Source organism: Sitophilus oryzae, unplaced genomic scaffold (genome assembly GCF_002938485.1).
Source record: "Sitophilus oryzae breed Bouriz unplaced genomic scaffold, Soryzae_2.0 scaffold_1716_pilon_pilon, whole genome shotgun sequence".
NCBI lineage: Eukaryota > Metazoa > Arthropoda > Insecta > Coleoptera > Curculionidae > Sitophilus > Sitophilus oryzae.
The window spans coordinates 397,115-419,819 of NW_022146409.1; the positions used below are offsets into that span (position 1 = coordinate 397,115).

Below are 22,705 nucleotides of genomic sequence, written 5' to 3' on the forward strand. Positions count from 1 at the left end.
ACACCCTATACATTGTTATTCAGAACTAATTCCTGTGCTGAATTTTAAGCCAGAGAAATAAACTTTGCTGAAAAATTTGATTGCTTCGTTTAATGTATACAAGGGTATCAAAAATTGCTGGTCTATTTTAAATATTTATTGTACATAAAAACTTCCTTATTTCAAATACAACACCCTGTATTTTTTTAAATAAATCGAAGCAGATTCAAATGCTCTTTCAAACTATATTAGAGTTTCCTATACGTATCTAGCTCAGATTTTGAATAAAAAGCGATTTTTCAATAAAATGGCAATCAAGATGGCTGGTGTCGCCATGGCAATTTTCTAGTTAAAGTTAGTAAAGTATTAGTAACTCTTTTCAAAATCGACATTAGTTTATGGACATTATTTAGATTTATAACAGTTTACTTAAATTTAGCTACAATAGTTTAAAAAGTAAGTATTGATTATTTTATCAAGAAAAATAAAGCAGTATCTGCCGGCGGAACGAATGGATATGTTACTAGTAATTTTATTTTGTGAGGAAAATTGTTTCTTGGCCTCAAGGGCTTATGCTCAAAGATATCCAAATAGGAATCCTCCTGAGAAGCGTTCCTTGAAAAAAATACTTTTCTATTTCGCAGAGCTATGGTAGTGTGGTTTATAAAAAACTAGTAGGCAGAAACCTGTCGTTGGAAGTAAAGAAAATGAATTTGCCGTAATTGGCTCTTTTATACAAAATCCACATACAGTACGTCTGTCCGTGCTGTAGCTACGGGGTATCCGTGAGAGGGGAAACGATATTCTCTAGATGTTTTTCGTAAAAAATTAGATTACGCGTCCCATCAATAAAAAATCGACAAATTTGCAAGTAGCCAATAAAATGAGTGGGCGGAGCGATTTGCGGTGACGTACTCGTCAAGTCGACATATAAAATATATTGCTGTTTATTTAAATGTTTTTTGTCCGCATTGCTTTCATAGACACAGATCCAGCAGATGTACTGTATATCTACAAGTGAACGTAAAATAAATGAAAGAACTACTTCTTCGTGATAGAATAATAAATAAATATTATTTAAAAAACTACTGTATGCAAATTAAATAAAAATATACTGCTATAAATTTAAATAAAGTCCATAAACTAATTTTGATTTTCAAAATAGCTACTAACTGTCACTAGAAACTTGACATCAGCCATCTTGGTTGCCATTTTATTGAAAAATGGCTCTTTATTCAAAATCTGAGTTAGATAGGTATAGGAAACCCTAATATAGTTTGAAAGGGCATTTCAATCTGCTTCGACTTATTTAAAAAAATACATAGTGTTGCATTTGAAATAACGAAGTTTTTATGTAAAATAAATATTTAAAATAGACCAGCAATTGATACCCCTGTATACATTAAACAAAGCAATCAAATTTTTCAGTAAAGTTTATTTCTCTGGCTTAAAGTTCAGTACAAGAATTAATTCTGAAAAGCAATATACAGTGGGTGTTAATAATCTATTCTATTGTAGCCTGCATTTTTAAATATCTTTAAATATCTCAAAAACCAAAAAATTTAAACATATTTAACCCTTATAATAAATACCTTTTTGGGTCTAAGAATCCAAAAATGAAATAAAATACAGAGTGTTCCATAAGAAAAAATATAACTTTGGTATGTATCTTAGTTCTGAAACACCCTGAAGATTTCAAAATAATTTTAAATTGTGCACATTGCCACCCCACATATACTCATAAAATATTTTGTTTCTACATCTTTCCGTTTTCGTATAATTAACCGAAGCGAATGAGGTGCGCCACCCTGTATAATACAAACATGCAATTTAAACAATTTCGACATTAAGCCAGTATCGATACCTATTACACATATTTTGTTTTAAATAAGCTTATTTGAAACGCAGATATAATGTTGGTACTTATTTATATGTCGTTAAAAATAAATAATTGCAATACTCGTGAGTCAACAAATGATTTATTTATTTTATCAAAAATTGATTAAAAGAAGAAAACAAATTGTAAATAGTAAAGGATTACATTTTTATATCGATAAAATTAAATACATCAACATAAAAATATTCTTTCTATATCCGCTAAATGCACTCGGTGTGTGTAATTTCGGAAGCTGTGATTTCAGAGTGCATGTATACCGGGTAGCAACGAAATTATTGCACATATTGCTGTTTCGTTCCTTTTTACCGAATAAATTTGAACCCTGAAGTCAAAATATAGTTGATCAAAACTCACATTTACCATAAAAAATCAATTGAATATCACTTCTAGCTTAACCGGATGTGAGCCTAAGCTAAAAATTATAAGTGGCATTTTGTATAGATTTTGTATGTTTACAGAAAACTTCAAATCATATCTTTCAACAGTGTATCTCAAGTAGATTTTTTCTTCCGAAATGGCGGTGTAAAAAACTGAAATATGAAATATGAAGTGAGTCATAATAGATTTTTTTTCTGATTTTTCATTGAGAGACTGAATGGGAAAATATTTCATTAACTAACGCGAGTCGAGGGATTTACAAAAAATGATACTAACGAAAACCTTCCTCCAAAGAGGAAGGCTTAGTTATTTATTACAACTACCCCAATATCAAAAAGATACAATATTTTTTTCAAACGTCACAAAATTATTAATTTTTGCGACGTGATTGACAATATAAAAAAGCAGTTTTAACGCCTAGACATAAAAGTAAAGCACTTTTACACCTAAGCATAAAAGTACGAAAATATATTATTAAAAAAGTAGTTTTAATGCCTAGGCATAAAAGTAAAGTACTTTTACGCCTAAGCATAAAAGTACAAAAATATATGATTAAACTGACATAAAGTGTCAAATTCAACGAGCCATAACCATAGTTTCTCGATATATAATTACACAAGGTATGACTTAAATCTTGTTATATTATTTGGAACGTTTAAAATAGTTGAAAAAATTATTTTTTTGACCTGCGGACCTTCAAAATAAGTAAAGGATCAAAGCAGCTTCGGTGAACCCTCCGAAAACAAATTTCTTTCAGAAATTCAAATTTATTTCTCGTCAAAATAAATTTATTAGATTATCTAAATAAAATCTGATGTGGAAAAACATATTCTCGATAAAAATATTGTATTTCATCTTCTATAACTGTATTACAGATAATGTCGTGGGCTTGTATACGGAGGTGTGATGGTTATCATTTCTTTTTGAAGTTATTTTTCAATATGATAAGCCGGCTTTGGTGATTATTGTGAACTATATACTACCATGAACTGCCCATCATGTTCGACGTTTGGGAAATGTTTAGTAGGAGGGTTAGAGGTCGCGAAGCGGTACCAGCTTCATTAAATGAACTTCGCTTGGTTATTAAAGAATGGGAAAGCATAATGCAATATGATATATGCAGCCTCAATGACAGTATGAACGGACGTATACAGGCAATTATAACAGCCAAGGGAAGCATCACAAAGTATTAGGGCATATTTTACAGTTTTTTTTTCTGTTTGTATACTTGAGTATTACAGATGTTTTCTTTAATATTGTTAGTTCTATAGTTATCGTTATTAATGTTTATAAAAACCAGGACTGTATCGTTAGTCTTTAATGTTTTTTTTTAATTTTCCATTGCAGCGTAATATGACGTTACGACATTAATCACGAAAACCATCTCGTCATATTAAAAAATGACATCAAAAAGTAATGATAATTGAAAAAAATTGCAAATTGATCGTGGTCATTTCATTTCGTTCTTAGAAATTAATCAAAGCATGTATTGACATGAATCAAAAAACAAAATGCTCAGGACTCATGGTTCTGACCGTAAAATTATATTTTACATACGAAATTATTGCACAGGGTGTTTGAAAGTTAGGATAAAAAAAACAACCCCTCGATTAACCCTGTATAATATTGAAAATACTGAAGTTTATAAAAACTTAGCATACAAATTAAAGTTGATATAATTATATACAGTTTGCTAAAAAAATCGTGAAAATAGAAAATTTTCTGCGGTGCGTTTTTTTGCATCTGAGTGTATTAAGCATAGTGCAACGTCTACTACTTTAAATATATTTTTTTACAGTTTAGAAACTGAAATAATGAAACTCTAAATAATGAACAATTATACACATCAGTTTTTTAAACATCAAACAATTCTCCATTAAAAACTTTCTACAAGCGCGGCAGCGTATGGACAAGTCCAATGATACTGAACATATATACTGAGTAAATCAAATATTTGTTCACCTGTCTTAGATTTTTTTGAATCAGCGCCCTGTATTAGACATGTAAATAGTTAACGTTTGACCACTACGTTACATTTAAACAGACCAGCTGATCTGTTTAGCTGATGAATTTTAGGTTTTCCAATTTGACCAATTTTAGATTTTACTCAGAACAGTAAACCTCTGACAAAACTGAAAAAATAGGCCAATGTAAGGTAAGCTTGTAAAAATACTTTTATTATTCAAATAAAAATATCAATTATTTTGGTGTATATTCACAAAAAGAGTGTGAGATAGAAAACAGAGGAGTTCAAATTCTCAAAAAATTATCCCAAATAATTCAGATGGCATATGAATGTATTTTGTGCCAAAGACACGTGGATATTTAAATGTAGCATTGCCAAGAAACGAAGTGAAATGAAGTGCTGTTAACTGTAGAGTTGCGGTTTTAAGTAAAGTGAAAAGTGAGTCCGGTTTTCTAATGTTAGGAAAGTTTTTTACTTTTAATCTGTATTTTTCAAGTCGCTTTTTAATATTTCCAATCGATTTGTCAACACTGGGTGTCGAACAAGCTAAAATCCGGGTAATTGCTTGGTATTGGGACTGATTATGGATGGCTGCCAGCGGCCCTCAAAATGTTGTCATTAAAAAAAATTTAAAGTTAAATTACTCGGTTATTATCGATTTATTTTAAAAATGGCAAAGAGAAAATTATTTGTTTCTTTTGACCAGATCTACCACCCCTTAAAATACTTGCACTTATATCTGGAACATCCTGTATACAGGGTGGTCGGAAGTGTATTCCGGAAACTTCGGCAGCATATTCTGCAGATAAAAATAAATAAAAAAGTTCGCATAAATGTATGTCCTAAAATGCTTATTTTCGGAGATACAGGGAGTAGAACGTTCATTTTTATTTAATTTTTTTTCAAATAAGTTCTGAAGTAATGTCAATATCTAAATGAAAATTGCGGTCTTGGAGTTTTTTGACAAAAGAAATTTGATTTTGATGTCAATATTTTTCCCACTTGTAGAGGGCGCCACCTACATATTTTTAACTAGTTTAAAGAGTAATAACTTTTCGTCCGTACCTGTATAAAACTACTGAGTAAAAACATACATTTACAAAGTTTTTTACGTAGAAAAAGTCTCTTTGTAAAAATCGCTACGAGTAATGGTTCTCAAGATATTTTGATTCCAAATTATCAATACCTGTCGTCAATGACATAAATTAAACATGTTTACTAAATAGTTATTAGACTGGAATCATTAATTTGAACTAGTGATAACAACGGGTACCCGGGTACCCGGGTTACCCGAAATGATTCCGGTTCCGGGTAACTTTGTTTAGTACCCGATACCCGAATGTTACCCGATACCCGAATGTTATCCGATCCTACCCGAAATAATACCCGTTACCCGAAAATTAGAAAACCCGATATTTGCTAACATCGATTGGCATCGGATTTTTTCGTGCCCTGTCGCCTGCCGCCGTGCTATACGTTTTGTTTCGTTTGTAGTTCCGTAGTCGTAGTTTGTCTGCTGGCTGGATATTATGTGGTGTGGTCGATACTAGTCGATAGGCCGTTAAATTTGGAACGATATCGGCAGCGTATGATTTGCAAGTTGCAAAATGTCCGAAAAACGTAAGCGTTCGGCAGTGTGGGAAAGTTTCCACTTCTCTCCAAAGAAGTCTCATGTGATTTGTAATTTGTGTGATGCTAAAATTGTGTATGGTCGTTCAACAAGTTCAATGAACAAACATTTAATAGGTGTTCATAAGCGTGAAAGTGGCAACACAGGTAAAGAACAAAAACAAACACAAAATAAAGATCTTGAAGCTGCATCTACGAGTTCCAATTCCCAAGCTCGCATAACAGACTGTTTTAAAAGGAGAACCATATTTCCCCAATCTCGCCAAGTCAAGATAACCAATTTAATTACTAATGTAGTATCGGAAAATGCGTTACCCCTACACTTTACGGAGAGTGCATCTTTTAAGAAACTTATGAATTACCTAGAGCCAGATTATAGAGTGCCTTGTTACGAAACTATAGTCCAAAATTTGAAACGCGATGAAAAGGAAATTAAAGATATGGTCATAGCCGAACTGAAAGAAGCTACACATGTTTCATTAACCACTGATGCTTGGACATCGAACAGCAATGCATCATATTTAGCGCTAACTGCATCGTACTTAACTACTCAATGGGCAATTAGATCCCCAGTTTTAGATACAATTTTCTTGGAGGAGAGGCATACCGGTGACTATTTGGCATCTGAAATTAAAAGTTCCATTTTAAACTGGCATATTTACGAAAAAATTGTGGCTATTGTTCACGATAACGGCTCTAATATTCGTCATGTTGCCTCCTTGAGAAATGACCAGTGGGTAGATGTACCCTGCGCTGCACATACCCTCCAACTGTGTGTTAACGCAGCTACCGGATTGAATACTGCAGATTCTACAAATCCTGTTGCCAAGTGTATACATGCACTAGCAGATTAGTGGGACATTTCAATCACAGTGTTTTGGCAACAAATGAGCTATTGAAACGACAGGAAACAATGCTTGAAAGCACAACAAAAAACACAATTGGTAGGTTTTACAAAAAAATATCCATCCACCCATCCATATTTACCTAAATTGATTTTTCTAGTTGATGAAGATGACCACGAAGAAATTCAACAAATCGAATCAGGTGAAGAAGGAACATCTCAACCGCAAACACCCTCTTCGAAAACATATAAGCATGGACTGAAATTAATACAGTACTGCAAGACCAGGTGGGATTCAGCTTTCAGTATGCTAGATCGATTGAATACTTTGCGATGGTGTGTGTGTGCTGTTTTGAGTGACTCAAAGGTAACAAAAAGAACTGACGCAAAACATTTAGAACTGAAGGATGAACAGTGGAAGTTAATTGGCGACATCTTACCTATCCTAAATTTGTTGAAAATTGCCAACAAAGTTTTCTGTGGAGAAAAGTATTGCACAATTACTGAGGTACTTTATGTGTTACATAAATTAAAAAGCAAACTCCAGCCAAGTAAAGACGATGACGAATTACATGGAGTAAAATTTCTAAAAGAAGAACTAGTTAAAAATATAAACACCCGCTTTTTTGATAAACTCGATCTCAAAAGCTCTGTTTATGTAAAAGCAATGGCTGTTGACCCGAGGTTTAAAAAGTGGTTAATCTTTGAACCCCATGAAAGGAAGCAGGTTTACAATGAAATAGAAAAAGAAGTGTTTGAAGTGCAAGTCAGGGATGCAACTGTATTGATGGAGACAGACTCAATTCAAGGACACAAGGTTCCAAATAGCAGTGGCAGTGAAAGTGATGAATGCAAAAATTCAGATAGTCCATTATTCGGAGATAACGATCTTTTGAACGAATAGAGTAATACTAAGATCACTGAATTTCAATCGTTTCTTGAGACAGAGGCAATTGGAAGAACAGAAAATGTATGTGTTTGGTTGAAAAAACACGAAAACGCCTACCCAAATTTAGCCAAAGTGGCAAAATATTATTTATGTATACCAGCCACCTCAGTTGCTAGAGAAAGACATTTTTCGGCTGCAGGACGACACAACAAAATCTCGCAATAGACTGAAACCGTCCACAAACAGTAACTTGCTATTTGTAAACGCCAACAGAACCAAGTATTTTCTGCAGCACTGAACACGATACGTATGTCTTGTTTATTCCTTATTATTCTTAGTCCTTTTTACTTTTTACACTTTTTGGTTTCTGTTTCTAAAAATCCTGTTGTGTTAGTCGTTATTATGATTGTTATGTTACCTAACCTTTTAGGTATATAAAAATAATATAATATTATTATGTTGTTATGTTTAGAATAATGTTTGGTTGAGTATTAACTACAACACTAAAAAACAAAAACAGTATTAACGAGTAACGACATATTATTTTTTTATGTAGTTTGTGTAATAGTATGTAGTTGTACTTTTGTATTTTATTAAACGATTACGACCCTATTTTAATAGTTATAATATTTTTTAAACGGGTAATTTTCGGGTATCGGAGTCATTCTCGGGTATCGGGTCATTCTCTGGTACCGGGCCATTTTCGGGTGACGGGTCATTTTCGGGTAACGGGTGATACCCGGGTAATAGTTTCGGGTATCCGGGTAGGAATAATTTCGGGTATCGTCATCACTAATTTGAACAGAAACTGTTTTATCATCATTTTTTCGAAGAAAAATTTATGATTAATTTAAAAAAAAAATAAAAAGTTCCCAAATTTATCATTTCGGTCAAATAACTATCTACTCGGCATGTTTATTTTTTTTTCAATAATGACATGCATTTACTATTTCCATTCTAAATATCTTGAGAACGGTGGCTCGTAGCGATTTTTACCAAGCAACATTTTTTACGTAAAAAATCAAGGAAATGTATATTTTTTCACTCGATGGTTTTATACAGGTAAGGAAAAAAAGTTATTACTCTTCAAAACAGTTAAAATACATGTAGGTGACGCCCCCTGAAAATAGGAGTCATATTGACATAAAAATCAAATTTTTCATATCAAAAAACTCCCAAACACCAATTTTCATCTAAATATTGACGTTACTTTAAAATGAAATTTTTACACCCTGTATCTTCGAAACTAAGCATTTTAGAACATACATTTATATGAACTTTTTTACTCATTTTTATCTACAGAATAGACGTTTCCGGAATACAGTTTGGACCACACTGTATAATTAGTAAGCTCGTTAGTAAGTAAAGTAGGTAATAACCGATAAGTAAAATTCACTGAAACTGATATAAAAATGGAAACAAAAAATTACAATTAGAATTATTATATTATTATTATATTATATTTTTGATCAATCACAAGCGAGTCGTATCTATACTAATATATAAAATCCTTGAGTGACTGACATACTGATTAATCACGATCCTGCTCAAACCACTCAACGTAAGAAGCTCAATTTTGGCATACAGGTTGATTCTAGGGTGTAGAGGTTCGATAAGAAGGGATTTTTCGAAATTCCAGTTCCAAGAGGGTGAAACCACCCCTCAAAAATTACAATATTTTTTATTTAAAAAACGGTCAAGTTTCCGAAAAAACGCTTAAACACGTATATTTTATTTTGTTGTTTTACATGTTTTAAGATTTTTTATAAATTTATACAGGGTGTTTCATAAAATATGACCATTGAGTAATCACAATTCTGCTTAAACTGCTTGACGTTTAAAGCTGATTTTTGGCAAACGGATTGACTGTGGGGTGTCGAGGTTCGATAAGGAGGGGTTTCTCGAATCTCAAATTCCAAGAGGGTGAAAACGCCCCTCAAATATTACAATATTTGTTATTTAAAAAACGGTTAGTCTTTCGGGAAAACGCTTGGACAAGCATAATTTATTTGTTTTTTTTTACATATTTTGAAATTTTTTAAAAAATCATACAGGGTGTTCCAAAAAGTGGGGTAATTTCTTAACCACGATTCTGCTTAAACTGCTTGACGTAAAAGCTTATTTTTTGGCAAACGGATTTTTCGAAAGTCAAATTCCAACGAGATGAAACTACCCCTCAAATATTACCAAGTTATATAATAATATCGCCATATTGTTTTTCTCATGCTGACATAAATGTGAGAAAATTTTATCCAGTTTGTATGTTAATGGAAATTCTTGCTTGAAAAAAAAAATGATTAATTCGACGCGAACGAAGTCGCTGGTACACGCTAGTTATCCGATAAAGGGAGGCACGAAAACAGAATTAATTTTTAAAAATTAGGGAATTTTGTAACCAATTCAAGTCTTTAAATTCAACCAGTAAAATTAATCATCGTATCGTCGGATACCGGACCACTGAAAATCCGCCTTTAGTCTGTTACTAAAAAAACACCGATGTTATCAAAAATGCTGTTACTATTATAGCCCTTTTTTCCTACAGGTAATAACAGCGCTTTCAGATGGAGCGGACCGTACCGTTTTTTCAATATAGCTCATCCGGACGGAGCATACGCGACCCATGTAAAATCGTTCATATAAACTCATGGTACTTGCTCGAAGTAGCGGACGGTCCGTCGCGGACGCTCCGCTCCGTCTGAAAACGCTGCTAGACATATTTATTTCCTAGTATTTTTATAGATCCACTTCCTATTGTAAACTTCCAAAAAATAGTAGCTATTTTAGTTTAACATTTTCAGTATACATAACGCTTTTCCCATAAGATTGCTGAACTGAAGCGAAATACTTTGCTCTAATCATTCCTTTTTGTATAAGGTGCGTTGTATGTAATATCTATGTTAAAAGCCAGACATAGATAATGATTGTTTTCTGTTAAGGAAGTGATCGTAGTTTATTTACCTCGACACAGTACGTTTACTGTTGGGTTGATGTTATTCGGTCTGTAACTAATACGAGTTCTAACCGCTTGTAGGTCAGTTTGAAAATGACGATATTATAGAGTAGGATGTTAACAGTTATTTCGCTGAATTTCTCTTTAAACTATTTGTTTCAAGAAGCCATAAACGACCATTCAAACTTATTTCTTAATTACTTATACCGGTATCCTGTATAAATTGATAAGGGAATAATCTAGTCAGTTAAAAGAAACCATATTAAAATAAGAAATAAAATATTTGGTATATACAAGGTGAGACAAAAATATATACAGTATGTCCCCGGATTGTCTTTACAAGAGCAAAAACACTTTTTATTATTGACATTTTGAGAAAAATGTATTCTTCATAAATATTTTTGCTTGTACTAAAAGGGTTAATCCCGTTTATACTTTTCCGAATTTCCATACCGTTTTAGAGAAGATAAAAAAACCATGAAAATATATGTATTGTAATCGCAAAACATTTTCCGATGCACGTCATCAATCATATCGACATTGACACTAAAGTCTATAAACCTGACTAAATTAAATTTTGGCAAAAATGTTTAAATTTGTTGTATAATTTAACATACCGAGCAGCTCTTCATTTGACTTTATAGAGCAAATGATTGCAACAGATATTTTATTTAGATTAAAGCTGCAAAAATTAGTTTAAACCGAATTTTATTAAAGCTATGTTGGTCACATTGCGCCGTTTTCAGCAAGGTTGTCCTTTATTATTTGACAATTATTCTAATGTCAGTCATTATTTTTTTATATTATTGAGTCGTCTGAGAACTTCCTCATTTGTCAATCTAGCTGTCCAAGGTATCTTCAGAATTCTGCGATATAGCCACATCTCAAAAGCCTCCAATTTGTTGATGGTAGCTACTTTCAATGTCCAACCTTCCATACCATAAAGGAGCACCGACCACACATAACACTTTTTATTACCCTTGACTGCAGTCAGAGAAGTAAGTTTGATTGATAAGCACATTACATAACTTTCAAAGTTATTTCTACGTTAGTTTTTATTAAATTCTGTGATTATTAGTTTGTGCATTAATAGCACCCTCTTACTTGATATTACTACTTATGACGTTGTAAGATGATAAATATATACAGATTGTTAACTGGACGGGGAACAGAATGGCAACACTGCATCCAATTCCAAATGAGTACTAAGCTAAGCTGCCGACTCGTCCCGTCGCGTCGACTCTCGACGAGCGGGCCGAGGTTGCCATATTTCAACCATAAAGCTCTTGCCGCGAGTAATAAACAAATTAACAACCTGTATATAATAAAGATAATAATACAATAAAGATCCTTAAATAAATAATTAACCCATAATAACGCTAGAATAATATTCATAATGGACTAGTTTTTGTAAATAAATCAGTTAATTACTAAAATATTAGTTATTAAATTAAAAATAAAACGCGTAAAAATCTTTAAAAAATGATATAATAAATATATTGTTTCTCACTTTTAAATTAAGATTCATCTCATAAATCCATCACAATCTGGCAGCGCTGTCGCCATCGCTTGTCACTCAAAGTTGATCACGTGCATCGGAAATTGTTTTGCGATTACCATAGTTGACTTTTTTCCTAAAAATCAAAACGCGTTTTTATGGTAATATACTTTCATTTTCATTCTTTCTTTCATTTTCATTCTTTGATATATTCTTATTGATAGAATTTTAATTTAATACTTTGTTGCTATTTTAAAATGTTAAAGAAGCATCACAAAATGTATATTTATTTCAATGCTACGGAAAGGGTGATAATAATGACCATCTATCAAATAATGAAATCGAAATTATGATATTACCATAGAAACGCCTGTTGATTTTTAGGACTTTGATTTTTAGGAAAAAAATCAACCATATATTCATGTTTTTTTTTATTTTCTCTAAATTCTTCTTCTAGTGCAGATCCATTAATGGATGTTTGCGATAACATTTTCCATTGCTTCTCTGTTCCGGGCGGTGTGTAGTAGCGACTGAACATCGTGTAGCCCTGTCCACTGTCTAATATCCTCAGCCAAGACATTTTCTTCCTTTCGATACCCCTCCGGCCATCGATCTTGCCTTCTATCAACAAATGCAAGAATTGATATTTGGGGTTTCGCATTATGTGCCCCAGGTATGCGGTCTTTTTCTTTTTAATCAATTCAAATAATTCACGCTCTTTGTCAACGCGTCTGAGAACTTCCTCATTTGTCAATCTAGCCGTCCAAGGTATCTTCAGAATTCTGCGATATAGCCACATTTCAAAAGCCTCCAATTTGTTGATGGTAGCTACTTTCAATGTCCAACCTTCCATACCATAAAGGAGCACCGACCACACATAACACTTTACGAATCTTAATCTAAGACTAAGGTGAAAATCAGAACAGACAAGTACTTTTCGAAACCTCAAGATTGCCTGCCGAGCTTGTTCGATGCGACATTTAATTTCCTTGTCTGATGTCCAATCTTCGGAGAACCAGATGCCCAAGTACTTAAATTTATCTACTCTTTCTATGGGCCTTGAGTTAAATGTTAGGATGGAGTTTATAAACATATCTGGGTTTCTGGATATAATCATAAATTTGGTTTTCTTGATGATTCGTATGTATTTTCTCTAAAACGGTATGGAAATTTGGAAAAGTATAAACGGGATTAACCATTTTGGGACAAGCAATTTTTTTTGAAGCATGCATTTTTCTCAAAATGTCAATAGGAAATAAAAAAGTTATTCCTCTGGAAAAGACAATCCGGGAACATACTGTATATAAAAATAAAATTTAAATACAAAAATATACTTGAATCACCCTATATATCTATAAAATATGATGGGCTACTATTGACAGCACATTGCGGAAAACAGAAAGCAATGAAAATCTTAAATAGAATATCAGATTTAGAGCTCTTTTGGAATAGTATGTCGTATGTCACCCTGTATACTGGTCTAAAATTATCTCAGCGTTTGGTAGACATTTTTAATACTTAACCCTACACATACATACATTACGTAAACCCTTAAGAGAATATGGATATAAAGTTCCAACAAAAACAAAATATCGTAGCCAAAACAGTAATAAATATGAAATATCACAATATTTGATATAGTTTGTAGCTTTTAACTTAAACGCTCGCACAAACGTTAAAATCAGTTAAAATCTTTAAATATTCTTTATAGTTAATAGTCTACAGTCTACATTGAGACTATATACTCGTTCCCCTTATGTCCTAATGACATCAATGCAATCAGAAACCAATCGACCACATAATTGCTTCCTTTCTTTTAAAGCATGACTAAATTTATCAGAATATTATGTCCTTAAACGGGAAATGGCAATTAACAGAATAAAATCTTTTACTATGTTCTTATTTAAAAAAAAAATAGGAATTTAAGAAAGTGCCATAGCCATATGAATCTTTGAATTTTTGATTACATTTTTTGTTGTCCTATTTTTTCTACCTCTATCCTCTATTAATGGAAAAACGTAAACCTTATAAATATAAACTATAATTATTACTTTTATATATATAAATTCGGGTCAGAACGTCCTACGACGTTGTCCGATGCCTAACTTCCACCCTGTGCGATTTTCCCATTGATCTTCGGTCAGATTTTTCTCGCTCATCGACCTTCTTATTCCTTCCATCCATGTTTTCTTGGGACGTCCTCTCTTTCGTTTACCAGGTGGTATCCAATGAATGACTTGTTTTGGAATTCTTTCATTGTGCAATCTCTGAACGTGGCCGTACCATATTAATTGTTTTTGTTCTATATCATTTACTATTGTTCCCTCTATTCCTATCTGTTGTCTAATGTCTTCATTTCTGATCTTATCCCTCCGTGAAATTCTCATTGCTCTTCTAATCACGTCCATTTCTGTTGTCTCTAATTTCCTTTTATTCCTTTCAGTGAGTCGCCATGTTTCACATCCATAGAGTAATATGCTTTTAACTAGTGTCTCGTATATATTATATTTCCTGTTTTTTGTAATTTCAGTGCTCCATAGAATGCCATTTATGCATCTGATAACTCTTCGTGCCTGTATTACTCTGTTGTTTATTTCTCTATCGTCCGTTCCATCTCCTGTAAATATCGATCCCAGGTACCTGTAATCTTCACATGCCCTAATTTCCATATTACTTTTATCACCCTTATAAAGGTTGTCTGATAATATTAAACAAATATTTTACCTCGAAGTTTACTTTGTATACAAATTTAAATATAGTACAGTGCAACTCGACATTGCGCCTAATGTAAAGATTATTTTTAAAATTGGCACATAACTGTAAACTTCTCAACATAACTTTCTTTTTATTCTGTCTAAAAAAAGACTGGCAAGAACTGTCTTAATACAGAATTTAAAATGTATTTTTATCAGACTCAACCTTATTAAACTTATTATTTCTAAATGAAATACTAAAGATTTTATACAATAATCATTCATCAAGGAATATTACCGAATATACCGAGCACAAAATACCGAATGATCGAAAAAAAACGGCGTCTAGTTGGCTTGGAAATGATGATCGATGACATTTCCCATATTCCCATATAATTTTACATATAAAAGACAGCGTCTTCATTCTTCTTCATTTTCATAGCAATCGCCTATGCTGTTTTATTTTTCGATCATATTGTATCAAGTGTACAGGGTTATTTCAAAAGATACTAGTTTACGATAATAATGTTCATAATCATTAGGACTACAAGTTCAAATAGCGCTAACAACAAATTCTACAGTTTGTTTGAATTGCAATAAATCCCATATATGGCGTTTATCTACAATAATATAATAAACAAATATAATTTTACTTAAGTGAGCTTAACTCAATAAAATTGAATATAATTTTTTAAAGTTGTTATCAAATATTAAATTTACTATATATAGAAATATTAGATATTTAATTTAAACTACATGTTCGATATTAGTTTGGTATTATTTTATGCTTGGAATAGAAATGTTATGTTTAAACAAAAGTTCAAATAATTGATTGAAATTAAATTTACTGATATACAGGATGATTCCTGTAAGTTGGTCATGCTTTCGGGGAACGATGAGGGACGTCGAAACAATAATTTTGATATAGCACACTATGGGTCGGAAATGCCTCTTACGCAAGATACAGGGAGTTAAGGTTTTTGAAAAATTAAAGATATTCTTTAATAGTTTTTTAACAGTTGAAGGTATCGCAATAAAATTTTATTATAGGCGTCTACCTCAACGGAGACACTTTAAATGTAAAAAGAAGTTTTAGTTTTAACCAGTGGCGTAGATGTGATACCCAACAGGTAATTTTTTCAAAAAAAAAATAGTACGCGACTGATAAAAATAAACATTTCGGAGTTTTTTATTTACTTGGTCTATTTCCAAAAAAAAATGTCTCTTACAACTTCCTCCTATCTATATAACACCATTTTGTCACAATTTAAAAATATATTTTTTTCAATTTCGATATATTACGACGGTGGTCTGAAAAGTTTCCGACCTAACAAAGATACAAGACATTTTTTCTGAATATTTTTCTTTATTTTTCAACATAGTTCCCTTGTAACTCTACACACTTTTCCCAGCGATGCTCCCATCACTGTAACCCGTCCAAATAGTACTCGGCGTTTTTCTCTGCAAAATAGTGGTTCACGAAGGTGATTGCCTCTTCATTTGACGAAAATCTCTGTCCTCCGAGCGCAATTTTTAAATGAGGGAACAAAAAGAAATCGCTAGGGGCTAGATCTGGTGAGTAAAGCTTGTCGCCCACTTGGCCGTCACGTCCCGTCCCGTTCCGGCCCGTCAAAATACGGATAGGATTAAAACCATGCAAATGAATAGACTACCGCACATTAGCCCGTCACGGCACGGAACGGCGAGTCCGTCGACGGAACAGATTCCAGCTCTCCGACTCTCCCCGTCAAACGACGGTCCGTGCCGGGACGGGCCGGTCAACTGTACGCGGAGCCGGCCGGCCGGCGCTGGCCTGCATTAACTTATGGAAGCCTTTCGATCGCATATATGTTTTGCAATTATTTTGGCAGTTGTTATTGTTAAGTCCGAGAAAGCAGTCCTAAGAAAAAAATTAGGAAATTAAATCGTTAAATAAATGATGGGACTCTCCGCGTTCAGTCCGCTTTTGATTAATGGGGTGGACCCACATTTTCTCTTTATCTTCTATTTATTTTCTTCTTCTTCTGCCAAAATGCGGCCGCTACAATAACTTCTTCATCAGAACTGCTGCTTTCACACATAGTGACTCTGTCACTGCTACATGTAAACTAAAACAAAAAGATCTTCGCAACATACGACCGCGACGTGACGGCTTGCCGGTTTCCTGCGGCAAAGTGGGCGACCAAGCTCTCCGTCGCCTGCAGGCGACGAGCAGCTACGGTCCGTGCTGTGCCGGACAAGTGGGCGACAAGCTTAAGGCGGATGGTCAAGCAGTTCAAACCGTAATTCGTGGATTTTCGCCATGGCAACCGCTGAGGTGTGAGACGGTGCGTTATCTTGGTGAAACAGGATTTTCTTTTTCTGTAAATGTGGCCGTTTTCCGTAAGTTCTGCTTTTAGCTTGTCAATTAATGATGCGTAGTATGCTCCTGTGGTGGTTTTTCCTTTTTGAAGATAATCAATTAAAATAACTCCATGACTATCCCAAAAAACAGTCGCCATCACTTTCCCAGCCGAAATAACAGTTTTTGCTTTTTTTGGAGACGGTTCTCCCTTTGCCGTCCACTGTTTGGAATGTATTTTTGTTTTTGGTGTACAGTGGTGTATCCAAGTTTCATCTACAGTAATTAATCGACGCCAAAACTCGGATTTATTGCACCTAAACTGCACCAACATAGCGTTGGAAATGTTCATACGAACACGCTTTTGGTCTAACGTGAGCAAATACGCGCGGACAGCTTTCTCATGCCTAAATCTTGATTTAATATGTGACAAACACGTTCTTTTGATATGTTCATAACCTCTGCTATCTCTCTCACTTTAATTCGGCGGTCGTCTAACAACATTTGGTGAACTTTGGCAATGTTATCGTCGGTATTTGCAGTTTTTGGACGTCCCGAACGTTCATCGTCTCCAAAGCTCTTACGGCCACGTTTAAATTCAGCTGCCCAAAATTTCACTGTGGTAAATGGAGCTGGATGAGCACTATACTATACGATCGAAAAAAAGGGTGTCATAGTAGCCATTGAAAATAAAATAAAATTCAAGACTTAATATACAATATGATAATATTGTGATTTTGAGCCAACTTATATATCCCAATATAACTTTGTAGGGAAACTTAATATTAAAAAAAAACAAATATTAAAACTATTAAATAAACATACTTAAACACCTTCTGATATTTATCGCATTTATTAATTTACATCCCGTATAACTTTTTTTTGCTAAACATATGTGTAGAAAAAAATCATGCAGGGAGGCACAAAATCCAACAGTGAGACGCAACAAACAAAATATAATATGAAAACGAAAATCGCTTGGGGATAAAATAAGCTCAAACAAAAGCCAAAAAAAGAAATGGACCCTTTGTAAATTAATGTTGAATTTGGCAAATCAAAATAAAATACATGCGGGCCCAGCTGTATAGGGGGCTAGAATACAAAGAAAACAGAATTTTAAAAATGGTTGCCGCTTACCCTGCCTTTCTGAAGATAATTTTTAATTTATTTTTTGTTGATTTCTTTGACGCTCTTTTGTATATTTATGGTTAACCTTTTTCTTGGTGTTTGGTCTATTTTTAATAATACAATCCAATTAGAATTTTTAACTTAATTATAATTAATAAAGATTATAATAAATAATATTAATATAGATTAAGTTATAATTCTAATTGAATTGTATTATTAAAAATAGACCAAATACCAAGAAAAAGTTAACCATAAAAAAGAGAATTTTTAATATTGCATTTGTTAGATTTTAAAAAGATATTGTTTAATACTATCATTTTATATTATAAATTATAATATAAATAATAATACTATAAATAATTTCTTTGAATAACATGTTTTGGAATAATTTATTGTATGTACTTTAGTATAACGTCGTAGAATTAATTTTGTATGTTTAGTTATTTTTTTTTGTCTAGTTAGTGGAGTGTTTGCTCCTTTTCTAGCTAGATCGTTTGCTTTTCCATTGCCTTCTATCTCTTGGTAGGTATTTTCTTTGCCTAATTTGTTCAGCTTTTCTAAGCATCCTTTGACCAACTTCGAATTGATGGTTACTGAGTTAATCGCTTTTAGTGCTCTTTGACTAACGGATAAGATGGCTATTTCTTGTTTCCGATAGTTCCTATCTAAGATAAGTTGTACGTATCTTTCGATAGCGTAGATTCCTGCCTAAAGGATACTGAGGTAGGTGCTCATTGGTTCGGAGTATTTAGTTTTTGGCCCAAATACTCTTATCCCTATTCATGCTTTGGTTTTGGGTAAAAGATCATACCATAACGTGGTGTACTGATGCTTCCAAAACCAAAGCATGGATAGGGATAAGAGTATTTGGGCCAAAAACTATTTTATTACTCAATAAGTGAGGTATTTCTCAAAGTTGTATATTCCTGGTATGTCATCTACTGGGAGTTGGAGGAGTGGAATTTTCCTTTTGTAACCGAAGGTAAGTTTAAGTAGTAATTAAGGTCAGGACCCCCTGAGACGTAACTGACATGTTGTCAATGCACTATTTTAGTTTATTGCAATATTCAATTTAGAATTTGGTTAGTTATTAAAGTCAGATTCGCGCACGAAGGGTTCCGTACCATTCATTATCTATACAACATTAGACACTACATTATTATAAACTTTTTTTCTGATTTAACTGAAATTTTGAATGCGCTTATAAGTAATTTTAAAAAAAATGAAGAAACACATTACTAAAAATTGTATTAATCAATAATAAATATGTAAAAAGTAAAAATAAGTATGTAAAAATATGTAAAAATTAAAAAAAAGCGATTAAAAAAAGTCGCCTTGGCTAGGATTCGAACCTGCCTTACTACGGCTCCAACGTCATAGCAGCGTAAAGTCCCTAACGCTTTAACCACGCCGCCACCGAGGACTTGAAAGATTCTATGTAAAATTCTTACTTAAAAGATAATGTTTAGTGAAAGTAGGTTTTTATTTATAAACATTTATTTAATTCTGTTTTTAGTATTTGTTCTTATAGCGGCAACATAGATACATTATCTGTAAAAATTTCAACTGTCTACGGTTCATAAGATAGAGCTTTGTGACAGACGGACGGACGGACGGACGGACGGACGGACGGACGGATGGACGGACGGACAGCGAAGTCTTAGTAATAGGGTTCCCATTTTTACCCTTTGGGTACGGAACCCTAAAAACCATTGTGACGGGTTCATATAAAAGTAAAAAACCACTGACAAGCTGGTTTCCGTTTGGATTCTAATACATAGTGGCTTTTTACAAAGGAAAACTTTTTATCTATGTAGACTTCTGTTTCAGTGGCGATCAACATTAGTAAAACCATTATCACTGTAGCACAGACTGTAGCGCAGGGTTTCTTAAACTTTTTACAGTCACGGACCACTTTCGCAAATTGTACAATTCCACAGACCCCTATCAGAAATAATAGAGGAAAATAAAAAAAGCCTTATTTACATAAAAAGAAAACGTTAAAAAATATGTTTATAATTAACTGGCGTAATGCGGACCGCAGGGATCCCTGATACACATGTTATGGACCCCACTTTAAGAAACCCTGCTGTAGCGTATTATTTCGCTGGATACACCATACTTTCCGGAGAAGCATCTTGTCTTGTTTATCCGTGGTTTGTTGACCGCAGACGAACACCAGAAAAATGTATGAATAATTTAATCTGGTTTGTTACGGAATCGCTTTGTTACATTTATCTATACCGAGTACATAGTAACCACAATGAAAAAAGTCGATGCCATCTCCCAGATTTTGACGTTTTAAAATGAATCACAGACGCGGATAAAATGTAATCAGATGACGGTGCGGTAAATATTTATCAAAGGGAAATGTACTCTGAAGGACTATTTAGTGTTTACTAAAATATTTATGTTTAACTAGCATAAACAGTTTATACTACAAATATATGAATATTCTGTTCTATAAGAAAATTAAATATTTTTCTATAACTACATCTCAAATACTAAAACACCCGTTAATGGGAGTAAGTAGCTAAAGTTTGTTTTTAAACACCGAGGTCTAGTGTAGTTGTTTATGATAGGGTTTACTTAGACGTCGCATCGGCTCCATAAGAAGTGCAATGACTACCATTAAATTAAGACACTGACAGGTATATACAGGCTACATAAATTTACATATAAAATGACAGAGATCTTCATTTCATACCCATCGCTAATGCCGTTTTTATTCGATTATACGGTACTACAGTGTTCAGTAAAACGTGGTAAAACTATTTATATAAATATATACAGGGTGTCCCAATATTCCGTGGACATAGAACTACTGCTTATTTTTGGGAATCAAAATAAGTCCATTATAAACAATTTACCTCATACAAAAGTGCTTCGTTTGTCCGTTAGAGGGCATCAAACTTTAAAAAATAAACATATTTTTTCAGATATTTTAAGAACCGTTATTCCGATTTGAATGAGATTTTGGGTGTCTATGTTTTGAATGCTTTAACATTTGACTTTCATAAAAATCAAGAAAAAGTACGGGATGGGTGAACACTACCCTCACCCCTACGTAAATTTTACTATAAAAATTTTCCAATCAATCGACGACCGATTTTTTTTTTCGTAAAATGGTCCTTCTATAGTATTTACTATATTTTTTTTCTCTTGTAAGAAAACTTTTGAGGAAAAAAATGTGTTTCCAAAGCGGTCCTCCAAAAAATATTTTTTGTCACATAAAGGTATGGAGGCGCATAAAATCTATTATGCTCTTAATAATCTAGTTGGCAAAAATATGGAATTTTACGTTAGTATTACAAATTATATTTAACAATAAGCTTCATAAAAGCTTGAAAAAATTAATAACATTTAAATTAATTAACGTTCGGGTTTGTTTTTGATTGGTGCCCTCTAACGGACAAACGAAACACTTTTGTATAAAGGTAAATTATGTGCAATTAATTTATTTTGATTTAAAGAATACGTAGTTTGCATCATTTTTGTATGCAACGTAGAAATCATTTGCATGGAAATCTGGCGTACTACGGAAGGTAGAGGTAAGGAGAATGATCTTCGTGTATTGAAAAGTGGCCATCAAAGAGGGAACAATTTAGATGACGTTGATGTAGCAAACGTTCGCTTATCTAATGTCATGTAACATGTCGGGATCTAAGCACAATTGATTCCTCCTTTAAAAAAACGATCAGGACTAGGGCTGTGACTGCTGACGTGTAGGTATAAGAGAACATGACAATGTGACAGGCGAATACTCAAAAACAAGCAAATATGTCTAGCTGTGATTCAAACACTATATGAAAAAACAGTGTCTAATAATACACATTTCGATTATGTTTAAATCAAATGAAAATTTTTTTTATTGAATTGAAGAATAAAAAGGGCCTTTGTACAAAGAGATACAAATTCCTTAAAGCCAAGCAACCGGTTTTACAGAATTAGTGCTGCCTGCATCTTTCAGTTCAGACTGAAATTTAGTACCAGATGAAAGAAGAACAAGCCACGTTAATATACGATATAAGAAGGATAAAATTACTAAAATTGGTTCTATATATTATACAGGGTGTCCCAGAAATAAGTGCAAGTATTTTAACTGGTAGTATATTTCGGCCCCAAAAACACGCCTATGAGGTATTTTTTGCATTTTTTTTTTTAAATTTGGAATTTTTTGAAAAAGTTTGGTAAATTTTTTTAGTTTTAAGTTAAAAAACATAATTTCTTGATAATATGGCAACATAGGTAGTAGCTTAAATTTACATGAAAGAAAATCCAGAAAAGATCCAGTGGTTCTCAAAATTTTAGCAAAAAATTATTTTTTTCGGAAATTTTCAAAGTAAAATAACTGGGTTATTTTGGACTTATTTGAAAAACGGTAAAGAGAAAAAATGTTTCTTTTAATATACCACCTCTTAAAATACTTGCACTTATTTCTGGGACACCCTGTATATAGTTACAAAGTATAATCTCTAAATTATCTCATATTAATATGTCATTTAAATCGGCT

At 33.0% G+C, this 22,705-nt stretch overlaps 2 protein-coding genes across 3 annotated transcripts in view; one reads left to right on the forward strand and one right to left on the reverse strand.

Annotated features, from left to right (window-relative positions):
• Positions 1–22,705, reverse strand: part of LOC115881329 (protein draper) — a 121,437-nt gene that overhangs the window by 70,868 nt on the left and 27,864 nt on the right. The gene's annotated exons all lie outside the window — the stretch shown is intronic.
• On the forward strand, positions 5,766–7,163 carry LOC115881331 (zinc finger BED domain-containing protein RICESLEEPER 2-like). The gene is made up of 2 exons (XM_030898769.1): positions 5,766–6,793; positions 6,855–7,163. Exon 1 carries the CDS (start codon positions 5,828–5,830, stop codon positions 6,701–6,703), a length of 876 nt encoding a protein of 291 aa, XP_030754629.1. The 5' UTR covers positions 5,766–5,827; the 3' UTR covers positions 6,704–6,793; positions 6,855–7,163.